Source organism: Mastomys coucha, unplaced genomic scaffold (genome assembly GCF_008632895.1).
Source record: "Mastomys coucha isolate ucsf_1 unplaced genomic scaffold, UCSF_Mcou_1 pScaffold8, whole genome shotgun sequence".
Taxonomy (NCBI): Eukaryota; Metazoa; Chordata; class Mammalia; order Rodentia; family Muridae; genus Mastomys; species Mastomys coucha.
In genome coordinates this window covers 30,948,478-30,964,259 of record NW_022196914.1, presented here as the reverse complement: position 1 = coordinate 30,964,259, position 15,782 = coordinate 30,948,478, and the positions used below count along the sequence as shown (strand labels likewise).

The 15,782-nt window shown below is 45.3% G+C and overlaps 1 protein-coding gene across 1 annotated transcript in view; it reads left to right on the top strand.

Moving 5' to 3' along the window:
• Positions 1-12,639, top strand: part of Srd5a1 (steroid 5 alpha-reductase 1) — a 38,234-nt gene extending 25,595 nt beyond the window's left edge. Inside the window, exons 4-5 of the mRNA XM_031359930.1 lie at positions 541-691; positions 10,756-12,639. Coding sequence (XP_031215790.1) covers positions 541-691; positions 10,756-10,822 — 218 coding nt within the window. The 3' untranslated portion in view covers positions 10,823-12,639. The remainder of the gene's footprint in view (positions 1-540; positions 692-10,755) is intronic.
• The last annotated feature ends 3,143 nt before the right edge of the window (positions 12,640-15,782 follow it).

The window sequence follows — 15,782 nt, the reverse complement described above, 5'->3', positions numbered from 1 at the left end:
AGCAACGCTTGTTTCTCAACCTGACCCCCCCAGCTATGATCTAATCCTGCAGTCTTTATCTGACCCCTGCCTCCTTCTGCTCTGACACACATAACAGCTTAAGGCCACTGCCCATGTCTCTTCTGACAGCCTTTGTGTCAAGGCTTCCCTTTTCATTCTTCTTCCTGCACCTCCCACCACAGTTTAACACCTGAGCTGCCATCTCCTTCCCCTCTAATACCAAGCTAATACCTGAGCTACCACTCCCCTCCCCCTAGCCCCAATAGTTGGCTGGCTCAGAACCAGGAGTGTTCACAGAAAACCCACCACTCCTCCCCTGTGTTCCTTGTGTAGAAAGTAAAATTTTGCAGACCCCCACCCACAATAAAGGCCTCTACTGTCCTAAGCCCCTTGTCCCATCATCCCACCTCATAAAACCTTTCGATCCGAATTCTGCAGGAGTGTTTTCCCTACTATGGGGTTTATGTTCTGCAGATAATTCCCAGAATCCTGCCAGTTGTCGTTTATAGTGACGTGTCTCTTTTCTCTCTTTTCATCTAGGAGGCCTGTTTGAGTATGTAACAGCAGCCAACTATTTTGGGGAGCTCGTGGAGTGGTGCGGCTTTGCGCTGGCCAGCTGGTCCCTCCAGGGCGTAGTGTTTGCTCTGTTCACACTCTCCGCACTGTTCACCAGAGCAAAGCAGCATCATCAGTAAGTTTTAACACATTTCTGCACGCTTAGCTCGTTCTTAGACGTCAGCATAACCATTTCCAGGCTACGCTTTCAGAATGCTAACATTAACTCGAATTGCTAATCCTACTGCCTAAAAGCTGAGTGCCAGGAGCAGGGCCTGCAGCTTTGGGGGATCCTCCCTCTTGCCCACAGCTTGGTGTGAAGCTGGGAAGGACAGAAGTCAATCAGAGAGCTGGGGATGGGGCCCTTAGTCACTTTGCTGTCACTGAGACACCACGAGCAAGGCAATGCACACGAATGCAAGCATTTAACTGGGAACTTGTGTATGAATCGGCATGAGGTGGATTATCATCATTGTGGAAAGCATGGCAGCAGGCATGATGCTAGAGAAATAGTTGAGAGCTATATCCCGATCTGTAGGCAGAGAGAGACAGAGACAGAGAGAGGGGGGAGAACAAAGGGGAGAGACCCGACTTGGCAAGGGCTTTTGACACTGCCTCTGACAAGGCCACGCCCCCAGTCCTTTGACAGCTCCACTTCCTGGTGACTAAGCACTCAAATATATGAGCCTTTGTGGGAGTCACTCTTATTCACACCACCACAACCTCCTGAGAAAGACGGGGGTATAAAGAAACACTGCAAGTACCCCTGAGGAAGATTATAAAAAGGAATCACAATATCAAATGGGATGTCACTGAAGCACAGTGCAGAGAGAGAACTGCTGCTTGTCTGTGGGATTGCTGAGTCCATCGACCCAACTGGAGAGAGAGGCGAAGTAGCAGCTTTGTCCCATTGGGATGGGAGAAGCCGAGGCTGGGAGTCTGTTATGTGCTTTGCGGCTTGGGTATTTTATAGGGCTTCCCTTTTCTCCTATTGATAGTTCAGAGACCTGCCCCCATGCCTTCTTGCAGTTTGAACTTGCAGTGTATTCTGGGAAGCAGCAGTCATCAAGGAAGAATGCCTTCACTTTCCTTGTCTACTTAGACCCCTCTGGTTTCCCTTCATCCCCCATCTCAGATAGGAACACTGACTCCTGTCAGGGAATAGGGGAGTGACTGCTGTAGCTGCTTCATGCTAAGGGGAAGAGTCTACAGGTATTAGCATTTTGTCTAAGTTCTGCCCCACAGTGATCAAAAACAGCCAGGTGTGCCTGACTCACTAAAAAAGGGGCTGCTTGCCCCCTTCTCTCTCTTTACCTTCCTGCTCTTGCTCTGTCCTCTTATCCCTTCCCCCTCTCTCTATGTGCTCATAGCTGGCTTCTACTCCTCTGTTTTCTATATCTCTGCCTTTCTCTGCTTCTACCACCCTCGCAGCTCACCTCCCCATCCCCTGAATAAACTCCATTCTGTACTATACCGGCCTGTGGCTGGTCCCTCAGGGGGAAGGGATGCCTCAGCATGGGCCTGCAGAGGCACCCCTTCCACCACACCTGACCCACCAAACATATCCCCTCTCCCCTTATCTTTTTATAAAACACAACATTTGGTGCTGACAGGAACGTGGGTCTTGAAAAAAGAAAGAACTCTCAGGTGGTCTTCTGGGGTTGCTCCAGTGCCTTCTGTAAAAATTGGACAGGCAGTGCATCTTGGACTTTCTCTTTCTCTCTTCTCTTCTCTTCTCTCTCTCTCTCTCTCTCTCTGCAAGACCACCTCTAGAAGCCAAGGGCTGGAAGGACTGGAGAGAAGAATGCTAGTGGCCACTTTGGTAGCTGTCAGAGTGGCTAGAATCACAGTGAGAGGGGATTCCCAGAGAGAGAGGGAGAGGGGTGGGAAATGAGAGAATTTTAACCATCGCTTGATTATTAGGTTGAAACAATAGTGGATAGTCTCTCTTGACTTCACATAGGTGCTGCAATGTTGAATTAAGTCCAGTGTCCAAAGAATATGATCCTTTTAACCCCTTAGAAACATATGCTAGTCGTTGTACCCCTGAGCTGTCCTTTCCTGCTAGGTGTTTAGGTTTAAATCGGGCTAGAATCAGTCACTTTTATCTTTTAGTATCTTACATTGGGCTTTACTGCTGTGAAGAGACACCATGACCATAGCAACTCTCATAAAAGAAAACATTTAATGGGAGCTTGCTTACAGTTTGGCAGGAAGCATGCCAGCCTACAGACAGACATGATGCTGGAAAAGGAGCTAAGAGTTCTACATCTTGATCAGCAGAAAATTACATGTCACCCTGGGCATAGCTGGAGCATTGAAGACCTCAAAGCCCATCCCCCACTGACACACTTCTTCCAACAAGGCCACACCTCCTAATAGTCACTCCCTATGGGCCTCTGGGGGCCATTTTCTTTCAAACCACCACAGGCATCTTGCTCTCTGTCACTCTTTCTCCCTCGTTCCCTCACTTCTGTAGCTCCCTGCTGCTGGACATCAGCTTGCCGGCTCCCACTGCTGAACAGGCTGGTTTCTCTTTCTCTCCTCCATATCCTCCCCAGCCCCAAAGCAGCTGCCAAGATGACAGCTTGCAGCTTGCCTGCCTTGTTATTTTCTCTCAAACTCTAGTAAAACTGTCTTCCAGCCTCCTGTCTGAGGCCATTGTTTAACTTTCTCTTGATAAGATTGAGAATCCAAAGAAGAGATCCTGATTTCCCCTGGCAACAACCAAGAATGCCTTGCAATTTCCACTAGTAGGGATTTCCTGAGGAAAACTGAATTATTTATTTCCCATTTCTGTATGCTTCATAGTCAAATGCTGAGAGGGACTTTCTTGGTCCCTGTTTTGTTAAAGAAAACTGCTTCACGATGGACTTGGCCACCTTGTGTTTGGTCTTCCCTCCCGCCCCCAGCCAGTGTCAGAAGTATGATTGATTGCTCATTCATCCAGTCAGGGATGAGCCACCATTTAGTTTCCCTATCAAATACTGAAGATGTAAAGAACAGCAGCGTGCCTGGACAAGACACCAGCCACTAGAGACCATGGTCTCTGTGCACTAGGAGCCTGGGGCTAAAAGTGGAGCTAAATCTTGGTTCCTTGGTTCCCCTGGTGTACCGATGGGTTAATGAGGTAGGTTCTCCCTGCCTCTTCCCTGATGCTGGCTCTGTCTAGCTCTGTGAACATAGGTGAATGGGGCTGGATTGAGTAGAGCATCTGCCCAGAGTAGACTCAGCAGATGTGGCCCCTGGCCTATCTCAGAGCTGTGTGGTTGACTAAAGGAGAAAACCGGGGGAGGGATTATGAGGCACTGATCCATGTGGTGCAGAGATCCCATTATTTAGTCTGACTTCTCCTGGTGACAGACTAAACTTTAGTGGCAGTTCCCTGCTAACAGACTAGTTTTGACTAGGGCATTCAAGTTGGCAAAAGGCAACTTGGACCTGAGATTTTCCCTATCTCTGCTCTTCCGTTTCACTTTAGATGAATCCTCCAAGGTCACTTCTTGGCTTCCTTCTCAAACACTGGGCCAAATTAGACAAATGAAAAAACCCTGAGGCATGGCCCCAATGTACCCTGGGACGTTTCCCTTGCAGGGTATAGTGGGAGAATTTTGATTTGTCTATATATTGCCAAGCAGTCCATGACCCCAAATCCAACCAGGATTTTGGGATCTGGCCATGGTGAAGGTGAGTACATTTGTCCACTTGCTTCTACTCGATCAAGCCTACTGACTGCAACTCGCCCCATGACACAGGAAATCTCAAGACCTGTCAATTCTTGTTCCCAATGAATGAGGCAAAAGATGGTGGGCATAACCAGGACAAATTCATATCCCTTACAAGGAGTGAGTGCAGGTGCTCCAGACACAGTGAGCTGTGCAGGATTCAGAATTCTGTTCTGTAAATCATTGGGCTCTGTTTTACTGAGGAGCACATGCCTTTCCTCTATCTGCTACTCACACTCATTCAAAACTAAGACCACAGCTGTATAGATCACTTAGACCGCCTTGCATCTCCCATAAGGCTTACTGAGGAGTTTATGAACCACACAGTGTGTACATAGGTTGTATTATCTTACTGCGGACCGTCATTGCACAACACTATCTTCTGTGCTGAACAACAGCCACGGTCTGACTGTCCCTGTGTTCTCATTGTTGTATATGACAACATGGCTGGATGTCTTTCCAGAATGAAAAAGAAACCTGGAAATTTAAGCATGTTGCGGGAATCTGAGAAAGTTATACGGCCGTGCTAAAAACTTGGATGCTAACTAGATATGAGAGAAAATCATCTGAGAAAACCTCAGTTGAGAAAAGACTTCCATAGGCAGGCCTGTAAGGCATTTTCTTAATTAGTGATCAATAAAGGAGGGCCTAGCCCATTGTAGGTGGTGCCATCCCTGGACTGGTGGTCCTGGATTCTATAAGAAAGCAGGCTGAGCAAGCCACGAGAAGCAAGCCAGTAAGCAGCACCCTCCATGGCCCTACATCAACTCCTGCCTCCAGGTTCATGACCTGATTGAGTTCCTGTCAGAACGTTTTTTGATGATGAACAATGACATGGAAGACAAATAAGCCCTTTCCTTTTCAAGTTGCTTTGGTCATGGTGTTTCATAACAGGAATAGTGACCCTAAGACAGTGGGATGTGCAGAAGGTCAAAGTTCAATGCACTGATCTCAAACTCTGCTTCGGTCAACTCTTTTTTTTTGTTTGTTTTTGTTTTTCTAGACAGGGTTTCTCTGTGTAGCCCTGGCTGTCCTGGAACTCACTTTGTAGACCAGGCTGGCCTTGAACTCAGAAATCCACCTGCCTCTGCCTCCCAAGTGCTGGGATTAAAGGCGTGCGCCACCACCGCCCGGCTGGTCGACACTTTAAGACAGTTATAAGGGCTGGCTCAAAGGAGCAACATTTATTTCAGTGTTTGCTTTTTACTTAAGTTTTATTTAAATATTACGAATAACTAAGAGTATCAGACTGGTCTATTGACCTGGTTATTCAGTAACCATATTTGGAGGTTATGCTAATGGAATCAGAGGGATAAAAGGAGACTCTTTACCCCTCTTACCCTCCAAAATCAAGTAGGTCCCAGGGGACTATGAGGCATCTCTCAAAATCCTGTTAACTGTGGGAGATTGCCCATTCTTTTGTTCAGGGAGACCATGGAGACCCCACCCAGTGAGCTCTACCCAGTGTCCAGTCAACACTGAAGGAACATCTCCCCCACACGTTAAGTGAAGCCACAGTAAGGGAAGGCCTCTGACTGACTTCTCTTCATATCAATGGAACAGTTGGTAAAAGGAGAAAGGAGCCAGAGGCTCCTCTCAAGCCAGGGATCCAGATCCCTAAGTGGCTGTCATTGCAAAAGGGGTGGCTTGAATAAAAATGACCCTATCAGGAGGTATGGCCATGACAGTAATGGACTAAACCTCTGAACAGTAAGCCAGTCCCAATTAAATGTTTTCCTTTATAAAGGTTGCTGCGGTTATGGTGTCTCCTCACAGCAATAAAACCCAAACCAAGACAATGCCCAGGAAAATAGGCTTAGACCGATGTCTAAAAGAAAGAAAAAAAAGAAGATGTCACACTTTTAAACTCAGAAACGTGGGCAGACTTAGCAGAGTGCCTGTTAGTGGCCAGAGCAACTGCACTGAGGGCAGGGTTCTCAGAGGGAAGGCGTGCATCAAGGGGCAATTGTTCCTCCGAGGCAGTTGTTCCTCCGGTCTCTTTACCATGACTTTAAATGCATGTGACTTCATGAGGGGTCCCTTGGCCAGGTGACTAACAGCCCCAACTGGATGAACTTTTAATGAAGGAGTCAGTAGTATGATATGTTCTACTCACTGGAGTAGATCAAAATGTAAAGTCCCCACCCAAGGCCAGAGGTAGATTCCATTCCTTTGACTAGGAGCAAATCACTTTCTTAATGGACCTTGACAGAGTAAGGCCTGATATCTCACAGTGGACTCTAAAACTATGGTAACATTTCCCCCATAAGAATAAGGAGCCTAAAATCACTTAGGAGATGGGCTACTTGAGAGGCTGAGGCAGGGGGATTTTTAATTCCAGACTAGCCAAGGTAACATAACAACATTCTGCCCTCCACCCCCAAAGGAATAATTACTTTGTCCTTAGCTTGCAAGGCCAATATTTCTGAACACATTCTAGGCTGGCACACACACACACACACACACACACACACACACACATTTATTTATTCATTTATTTAATAACTCAATAAACCCTAAAACCAAACCATCAGATAAGTTACTGATAAGAAAACACGTGAGAGCTGGCCAGTGGTAGAGCATGCCTTTAATCCCAGCACTTGGAAGGCAGAGGCAGGCAGATTTCTGAGTTCAAGACCAGCCTGGCCTACAGAGTGAGTTCCAGGACAGCCAGGGCTATACAGAGAAACCCTGTCTCAGAAAAAAGAAAAAGAAAAAAGAAAGAAGAGAAAAGAAAAGAAGAGAAAAGAAAAAGAAAAGACCTGAAAGAGACAGCTCTAGCTGTGTATTCATTGCAGTGCAGCAAAACTGTTCTGCCTGGCTGTGAAACTGTAGAAACATCACTGGAATTTCAGTTTATAAATGCTTGCACTGACAGCTTAGCCCTAGGACATTAGCTGTTGTAGCTTGCTAATGTGTTTATAAAAAGATAAGGGCGGGGATATGTTCTATGGAAGTGTAGTCAGGTGGGGGAAGGGAGTGCATCAGCAGGCCCATGCTGAGGCATCTCTTCCCCCTGAGGGGGATAGTATAGATGGTATAGTATAGAGTTTATTCAAGGCATGGGGAAGGGAGTTAAGAGGGGAGTAGAGGCAGAGAAAGGCAGAGAGAGAGAGTGAGTAGAGAAGTAGAGGAGAAGACGTTGGCTATGAGCACGTGGAGGGGGGGAGCTATGAGCACGTGGAATGGTGGGGGAGCAAGAGAAGGTAGGAGAGTAAAAGAGGGAGGAGGGGGCATGCAGTCCCCTTTATAGTGAGTCAGGCATACCTGGCTCGTGCCAGGTAACTGTAGGGCAGAGCTTAGACAGAATGCTAACAATTAATACATGTATTCTGTTGAGGATAAAACTCAAAGAAATTTAAGGGGAAGCTGCCTTCTCTAGGAGCTGAGCAGCTATACTTAGTTAGCACAGCATTGAGTGTGTGACAGGGCACAGCTCGCCATAACGTGGCAGAGCAGCTATAGACACGCTCTTCTTTCTTCATGGTAAACACTTGCACCTGAGGATCAGCCGTAGACAAAACACTGAAATTTGAGAAAGAGATTAAACTACTGTAAAGGTACCTATCTATCAAGTTTAATGGCCCTTTAAGACTCACCTCAGTGTGTCCTCTGGAGACAGCGATGGGATTGTTTTTGCAGGAGTGATTTAAAAAAGGAAGACAACAGGATGTGTTTTGGAATGCTGGCTATTCCCACCGACTCTCCAGCCCAAGACTCAGAAACATGGTCTGTGGAGTCTAGTGTCACTCCAGCCCTTGGGACATAAAGATAAAGAGCCTCTGAGGAGGACCTGCTGTGGAGAGGCTGGGAGCAGAGGTATATTTGGAAATCATCCAATAACTGACTGGAAAACTAAACTATACACAATGGAAGTAGGCAGCTAGCTTTCCTGAGGAAGAGTGTTGGGCCATGAGCTCAGTCAGCAGCATTAAGACCACTGAAAAATAGAAGCCAGCCTTGCACTTGGTCACGTAGGTGACAGCTTTAGTTCTAGGGATGGGGAACAAGACAAAACAATTACAGTTTTAAAAAATTATCTATGCGTGTATGCAAACATGGAGTGTTAAGATACAGCATTTTGAGGTGGGCTTGTGATTTCAGTAGTTTATGTAGAAAGGCTTACTTTAATTGTGCAATCAGCATATCTCATCCCTGGCTACCTAATGATTTTTCAAGTGATCTGACAACACCTTTAGGTGAATGGCCTTCCACCTGATAGTGGCCAAAGGTATACAGCATCCCTCAGCCAAGTGCCCAGGTCACACGGTCAGCATGCACCCTCATCTTTGCTGACTTGTGCTCTCCTGGTTGTTCAGCCCTTGCCCTTCTGGGTCATCTTCAGTAGGCAGCTTCTAGGAGAACCAACCTCCTTTATCCACCCAGGGTGCCCTTTTAGGCATCCCCAGGGTGTCTTAAGAAGGAGCTTTGAGAAGCAGCTGAGCCTCTGGCAGGCCTGTGGGTACTTCAATACCTGTGAGTGTCCACAGTCGCATTGTGAAAAGGGTCCCTCATTTGCACTGGCAGCCATCCATAAGCTCTGGGAAAACCTCCCGTCACTGGGTTTCATGCCAAACAGGTGACAGGGGATACAGAGGCGCTGCCCAGCTTCCTGTTGGTTTTCCTATTGGCTAGACAGCATCTGACAGCACAGGTGGTTATCATTTCTGTGTTTGTGGACTACAGTTGGATTGACTACAAGCAGTTTGTCTCTGCTTCCCTTCCCATTCCTTGTCTCATATTTCTGCTACACTAACAAATAACCATTTTCCTTTATCATCTTCACTCTGCTTCGCATCTTCCATGCCTATGGAAGCTTCTTTTTACATACCATTTCTGAATCTTATAAAGGAAAAAATGATTTTCCACAGATGAGGTTTCATACCCTTCTGCTCAGCCTATCCTCCAGCTCCCAGGCTGGGACTACCCTCCAACCCAGCCTCTCAAGTGGCTGCGGCTCCTTCGTTCCCATCCTTACTCTGCCTATTAGTTGTCAGCCTCCCTAGATGATGGCCTATGTTGATGTAATTATATCAAAATTAAAAATAGCATTTGTTTGGAGTGAAGAACTGAATTTCGGACACTACCAATTGTTTTTTTGTTTTGTTTTGTTTTGTTTTGTTGTTGTTGTTGTTGAATGAACTTATAATCCTAGCTAGCCCGTATAAAAGACATGCAATCCAGGTATTTTATTTGATGTGTTTATAAAAAGATAAAGAGAAGATATGTTCTATAGATGTGTAGTCAGGAATGGGGGAAGGGGGTGTCTCTGCGAGCCCATGCCAAGGCATTCCTTCCTCCCAAGGGGCCAGCAACGAGATGGTATAGTATAGAATAGAGTTTATTAAGGGCATCGGGAGGGGAGTTAAGTAGTAGAGGCAGAGAAAGGCAGAGCAAAAGAGAGAGTAGAGAAGTAGAGACCAGCGGTGAGCACCTGGAGAGAGGAGGTAAGGGAATGGGGAAAGGGGAAAAAACGGGAAAGGGCCAAGGGACAGAGCGGGAGCAAGAAAAGAAGAGAGGGAAGAGGGGGCAAGCAGCCCCCTTTATAGGAGGTCAGGACTACCTGGCTGTTGCCAGGTAATTGTGGGGTGGAGCTTAGACAGAATGCTAACATTATTTACAAGCCTAGACTGGGCAGGTTTGGAGCTGTACTAACCTAGTCCTCAGCTATGAAATCCCTTGTTACTTGCTGTTCCTCCCGGTCACGTGCTCATGGTCCAGCTCCTCTCATGGCAGCTTTCTCCACCTCCATCTTCTTTCTCCCTCCTCTCCCTGTGACCACCACCCCCCTCGATCGATCCTAAAGTCCCACCTTTCTCCCTGACAGGCTCATGCTGTTGACATTGGGGAGCAAGGTTCACATAGCATCACTTGGTGTGTGGGGGGATTGCAGGTGGGGCGGAGGCGGGGGAGGGGAAGGTGCGACTACATCCTGAGAAGCTGGTGTTTAGCATTAGAAGATAAATAGCGTCTGACCAACCCACTACAATTTTTAGAACACATCAGCAACTTTTCTTCCAAAAAGAAAGATGAATTTACTTCTGAGACACACTTCAGATACTTGAAATTGTTCAAATATGGACAAAACTACACTTACATGTCCCTATTGTTAAAAACAAAAAACAAAAAAATTAGGGCTGACAAGGTGCTCAGTAGCCTAAGGCATTTCCCACCAAATCTGAGGATCTGAGTTCGGTGCCTGGTACCTATACAGTGGAAAAAGAATCAATTCTCAGAAAGTTGTCTTCTGACCTCCACACACTTGCCACAGTGTGCACATGTACACACATGCACATGTGTGCAGGCGCTCACAAGCGCGTACACACACACACACACACACACACACACACAAACACATTTTTAAAATGTAAAACAGGAAACTCTTATTTCTTGCATAGTCAGCTTTGTCGCCATTTTTGAAAATGCCTAAATTGCAAAATGAATTGGTCTTTAAACCTTTTCTCTCTCATTTTAGGTGGTACCAAGAGAAGTTTGAAGATTACCCCAAATCAAGAAAAATACTAATTCCATTTGTGCTTTAGTGCGCTGTCAATGCTATTGTCTTCCATGAGCTGAGCGTCTGCCTTCCTAGTGACTTTGTTCTGAGCACTTACATATGAATTCTTTTCCTTAATTCGCCTGCAGCTCCATAGTTCTCAGGAAGGGCAGTAGGAGAGTGTTGTCTCCTGGTAAAGGACAAAGCCAATCATAAACTAATCCACCATGTGCAGTTAGGGGCTATAATGCCTAATAGGTCAGAAGCAGGGAACACTGAGTCCTTACGGCCCCCTCTAACTTCTGGTATCAGCACCCCTTATAACCCTACAAGGATTCTACCCAGGTCAGCAGCAGTCACCTGTCTCCTTCACAGATGTGTGTTCTGCCTGCTCAGCCCTTGCCACAGAGGCCTGGAGGTGTGGGAGTGTGGCCCAGGGGCAGCCTGCCATCCTTTACTGCAGACCCCTTTGACCCCCAGACACTGGTAAGAGAAGTGTTCCTACAACATGTTCTGTCCCCCCCCCCCCCCCCCCGAGAGGTGAGACTGCAGAGTGTATCAATTCACTCACTGGGCCCGTTTTTACTCTTCCTTTGGGCTAGAATTCATTAAGGTCCTTTAAAAAGAATCTCTTAATATTATAAAACAAAATGTCAAAACAGAATTTCATATTTTGAATGCACCCCAAGGACCAGTCATGGCACATGAAGATGGAAAGCTCAGGGCTAGCCTGGGCTATGTAGGGAGACCCTCTTTGGGAAAGCAAAACATAAACAAACAAACAAAAAACTGGTAACAACCGGCTAACAGTCCAAGGAATTGACTACAGTAATAAGAGATGCCACCCACACAAGCACCAGCTTGGTTGGGAGAAAGATGTTCACCCAGGATACTAACTCGACTGTGGCTCTGGGCTGTATGAGGACCACTGGTGAAGAGCCATCACTACTGGAAGGATGAGCACTGTCCCAGGACAGCATCTACATTTACCACTCACCCTTCATCATCAGGTGCCAGAACTAAAGGAAACAGAACAGGTAGGACTGTGTGCTCTGATCCCAGTAAAGATGCTGCAGGAAGACCTGCAGGCACACCTAATGGTGTGCACAGTGCCCATCACCCGCCTTTCCTGCACATACCACCTGCCATTCCTGCCCCCACCTCTGTGTGCCTACTACCACTTCTGTGTGCCTACTACCCACCTCCATGTGCCCATGGAGCACCTTCCCTGTGCTCTTTTGAGCTGGCCTTCCCAGCAGGGCTTCCTCAGCTCTTCTGCTCTCAGACAGAAACTATTCTCCATGCCTCTGGTTTGCAGAATGTCTAGACCTGACCCAGGAAACTTCATGACGTGGCTATTACATTTTCACAGAGAGCAATGTTTAAAGGAGAAACAACCCCCCCCAACCACCCCCCGTCAAATCCTTTACCCTCTCCTTTTCTGACCAAGGAACTGTTTGAAAACTTAAAGCACTAAATAGTGCAGCTCTCCCCTCAAAACCTCAGTGAGGCCTGCCAAGTGTGTTCTGAAGGGTTTGCGTGGGAGGAGGTACTCAGCTGAGATCCTGGGGATGTTTGCTGTGAATTTGACCTCCTTTGGAGGGCATGGTGCTAAAGTTGCAACTCAGGACTCCAGGCTGCTAGGCAGATTCCCTGACACTAAACCACATCACATATTAGCCTTATGATGCCTCTTTGCTTATGAAGAACCAAGCTGCCCACAGGTTTGTGGTTGTTCCCCATGCTAAGTGAGAGATTAAGAGGAATCCTGTCTTATACTCTACTTCATTCCCTGAAACTCTTAATTTACTTGTGTGAATCATGATTATTAAGGAAGTTAATAAAACTACAGTTATAAGTCCAGTTGTATTGTTTGTCTTCATGACTGGTTAAGACTATCACTTATTTAGTATTCAGCCCTGGAAGCTTGCCTCTTTCCCAATGTTGGGTGGTCATAACCCTTTAAAAGATGTCCTAGGTGAGGATGCGTAGTCATAAGACCTTTTTATGGTTTTAATTAAGGTTGTTAGATATTCAGATGAAAATCTGTCCCAGTAGGTTTTTAACTGGAATAAAATGAAGCTATGGGTGTTTCAGGCCTCACCACATCAGGCTACACTGCTAAATTATGTCATGCGGTCCAGCTTTTCCTGCCATCACCCTCAAATTTCCAGCATTCAAGGCTGTAACATTGCTGTCGAAGTTGTTACATTGTTGCCACTTGCTGCTTATGTCAGCAAGAATGTGGAGGATTCCCATGTTATTTGGGCACAAATGGCTTTTGAGTATTCTTGGATTTCCTTGTGTAGTTACTGGTGTCTTTTCTACCTAAACCCTTTGGATATTTTCTTTCTCCCTTTTAACAAATCATTTACTTCTTGGACAAGAAAGATGGCTCAACCAGTAAATGCACTTGCTGCACAGACTCAGCCTCATTGCACTGAATTCAGTACCATCTAGTGATGAAAGCAGAGTATCAACTCCAAAGCTGTCCTCTGGGCGTACCTCACCATGCACGCCATGACATGCATGTGCTACCCCTACAGTAATAAGCCAAGTATACAGATCTACTTAAAAGGAAAGGAAACAAAAAAGGGTTCTACAGCAGGTATGGAGAATATGGGTGATTAGAATACGCTCATATTCTCATATACCATATTCATTGATACTGTAAATCATCTTTAAAAAAAAAAAAGTGAATGTGTGAGTTTTGCCTGCATGTGTATCTGTCTACCACATAGTGCAGTACCATAGAGAACAGAAGGCCATCAGATCCCTGGGACTAGAGTTAACAGATGTTGTGAGCCACCATGTGGATGCTGGGGATCAAACCCTGGTACTCCAGAAGAGCAGTCAGTGTACTCAATCACTGAGCCATTCTGCCAGGTCCAATGTTTATCTTTTTTATTTTCATCTAAGCTACTTTTGAATTTCACTTTACCTTGGTTTTTTGACTTTGGGTGGGTGTTTTTTTTCCACTCACAACTGCCTGGGAACTGTACTGTTCTGTATGGGTTTACTTAGCTAGCATGATTTTAAGTTTGGGGGCTGTGTATTTCCTATAAATAAGACCCTCTTTTCTTCATCATAGCATTGTTCCTATGGGGCAGGAGAGGACTCAGTTCAGTTCCCAGCACTTTCATCAGGCAGCTCATGACCACCTGTAACTCCAGCTCCAGGAGCCCAATGCTGTATATTCCAGCCTTCACAAACAACTGTCCATGTGCACACAACAAATACAGTAACATGAACTTAATATTTACAAACATTTTTATATAACTATGTTAAATACTCTTCAATTTTAGTTGTTTTTTTTTTAAAGATTTACTTATTTATTTTATGTATGTCAGTACACTGTAGCTGTCTTCAGACACACCAGAAAAGGGCACCGGATCCCATTACAGATGGCTGTGAGCCACCATGTGGTTGCTGGGGATTGAACTCAGGACCTCTGGAAGAGCAGTCAGTGCTCTTAACCACTAAGCCATCTCACCAGCCCCCAATTTTAGTTTTTAGATGACTTACTATCAGAGAATTTTTGGGATAATATACTGAGAAGGATAGTTTTTACTTCTCATCAATTTGGAGTTTTTATTACTTTGAATAGAGACGAGATTGTGCTGTGTATCCCAAGCTGCCCTTAAACTCCATCCTCCCGCCTCAGCTCTTTGAATGCTGAAATTATAGGCAGGTGCCACCATACCCAGCTCATTGACATTTTTATATAAAAGGATTTTTCTTTTTGTTCTTTATCACATGTATGGATATAGATTATGTTCTGCAAATTTTCTTTGTGGGAGTTTCGTTTTCTTGATAACCTGAAAAAAGTTCACTTTTTTTGTTGTTGGGTTTTTTGTCAGTTTGTTTTTCAAGACAGGGTTTCTCTGTGTAGCCCTGGCTGTCTTAGAACTCACTCTGTAGACCAGGCTGGCCTCGAACTCTGAAATCCACCTGCCTCTGCCTCCCAAGTGCTGGGATTAAAGGCATGCACCACCACTGCCTGGCAAGTTCACTTTTTATAACAGTAACAGGGCCACATCTTAAAGTGCATCCTGGTTGGTTCTGTTATTATTAGTTCAAATACTTTTTAACAGTTCTTTATAGCTTGATGTGCCTCCTTTCATTTTTGATGGTAGTCCTGTGTCCTATCAGGCTGTGCTTTGTAAGCCCCTCCAGTTTACAAAGCTTGTCTGTACCTCCAGTAGACTGCTTTATACCTTCTGCTCTGGTAAGAACATTCTATGGTGAGAGACACACATCTGGTATTAACCAGCCATTTTTATACTTGCCTTTGAACTTGTAAATGGCACTCATTTTAGTTGTTTTTAACAAATAAATGGTTTGCAAAGACAATAAATCAGTTCATTTTTTTTTTTTACTAATCACCACACTGAGATATTAAATGTTTTCTCTTTATTTTGTTTAAAGATTTGTTTGTATTTTGTGTATATGAATGTTTTGTCAAAAATGTATGTCTGAGTACCATGTGTGAGCTGTGGCCAAGGAGGCCAGGAAATAACATCAGTCCCTGGACTTGGAGTTAGAGATGATTAGTTGCCATGTAGATGCTGCAGTACAACCCAGGATCCTCTGGGGAAACAGCCACTGTTCTCAACTGCTGAGCTTTCTCTACAGCCCTCTTTTTATTATTTTTACAAATTCTTTTCCTTGCTATCTCTAATTTTGTAGAGTCTTCCTTAAAAACAAAAATTGAGCCGGGTGGTGGTGGTGCATACCTTTAATCCCAGCACTTGGGAGGCAGAGGCAGGTGGATTTCTGAGTTCGAGGCCAGCCTGGTCTACAGAGTGAGTTCCAGGACAGCCAGGGCTATACAGAGAAACCCTGTCTCAAAAAACCAAAAAAAAAAAAAAAAAAAAAAAAAAAAAAAAAAAAAAAAAAAAAAAAAATGAGACTGGCTTTTCCTTTTTAGAAGCACCTCAGACTGTCCACGCACAGAAATCAGCACAGCACAGCAGATGCTCTTACCACAATTTGTCCTGTTAAAA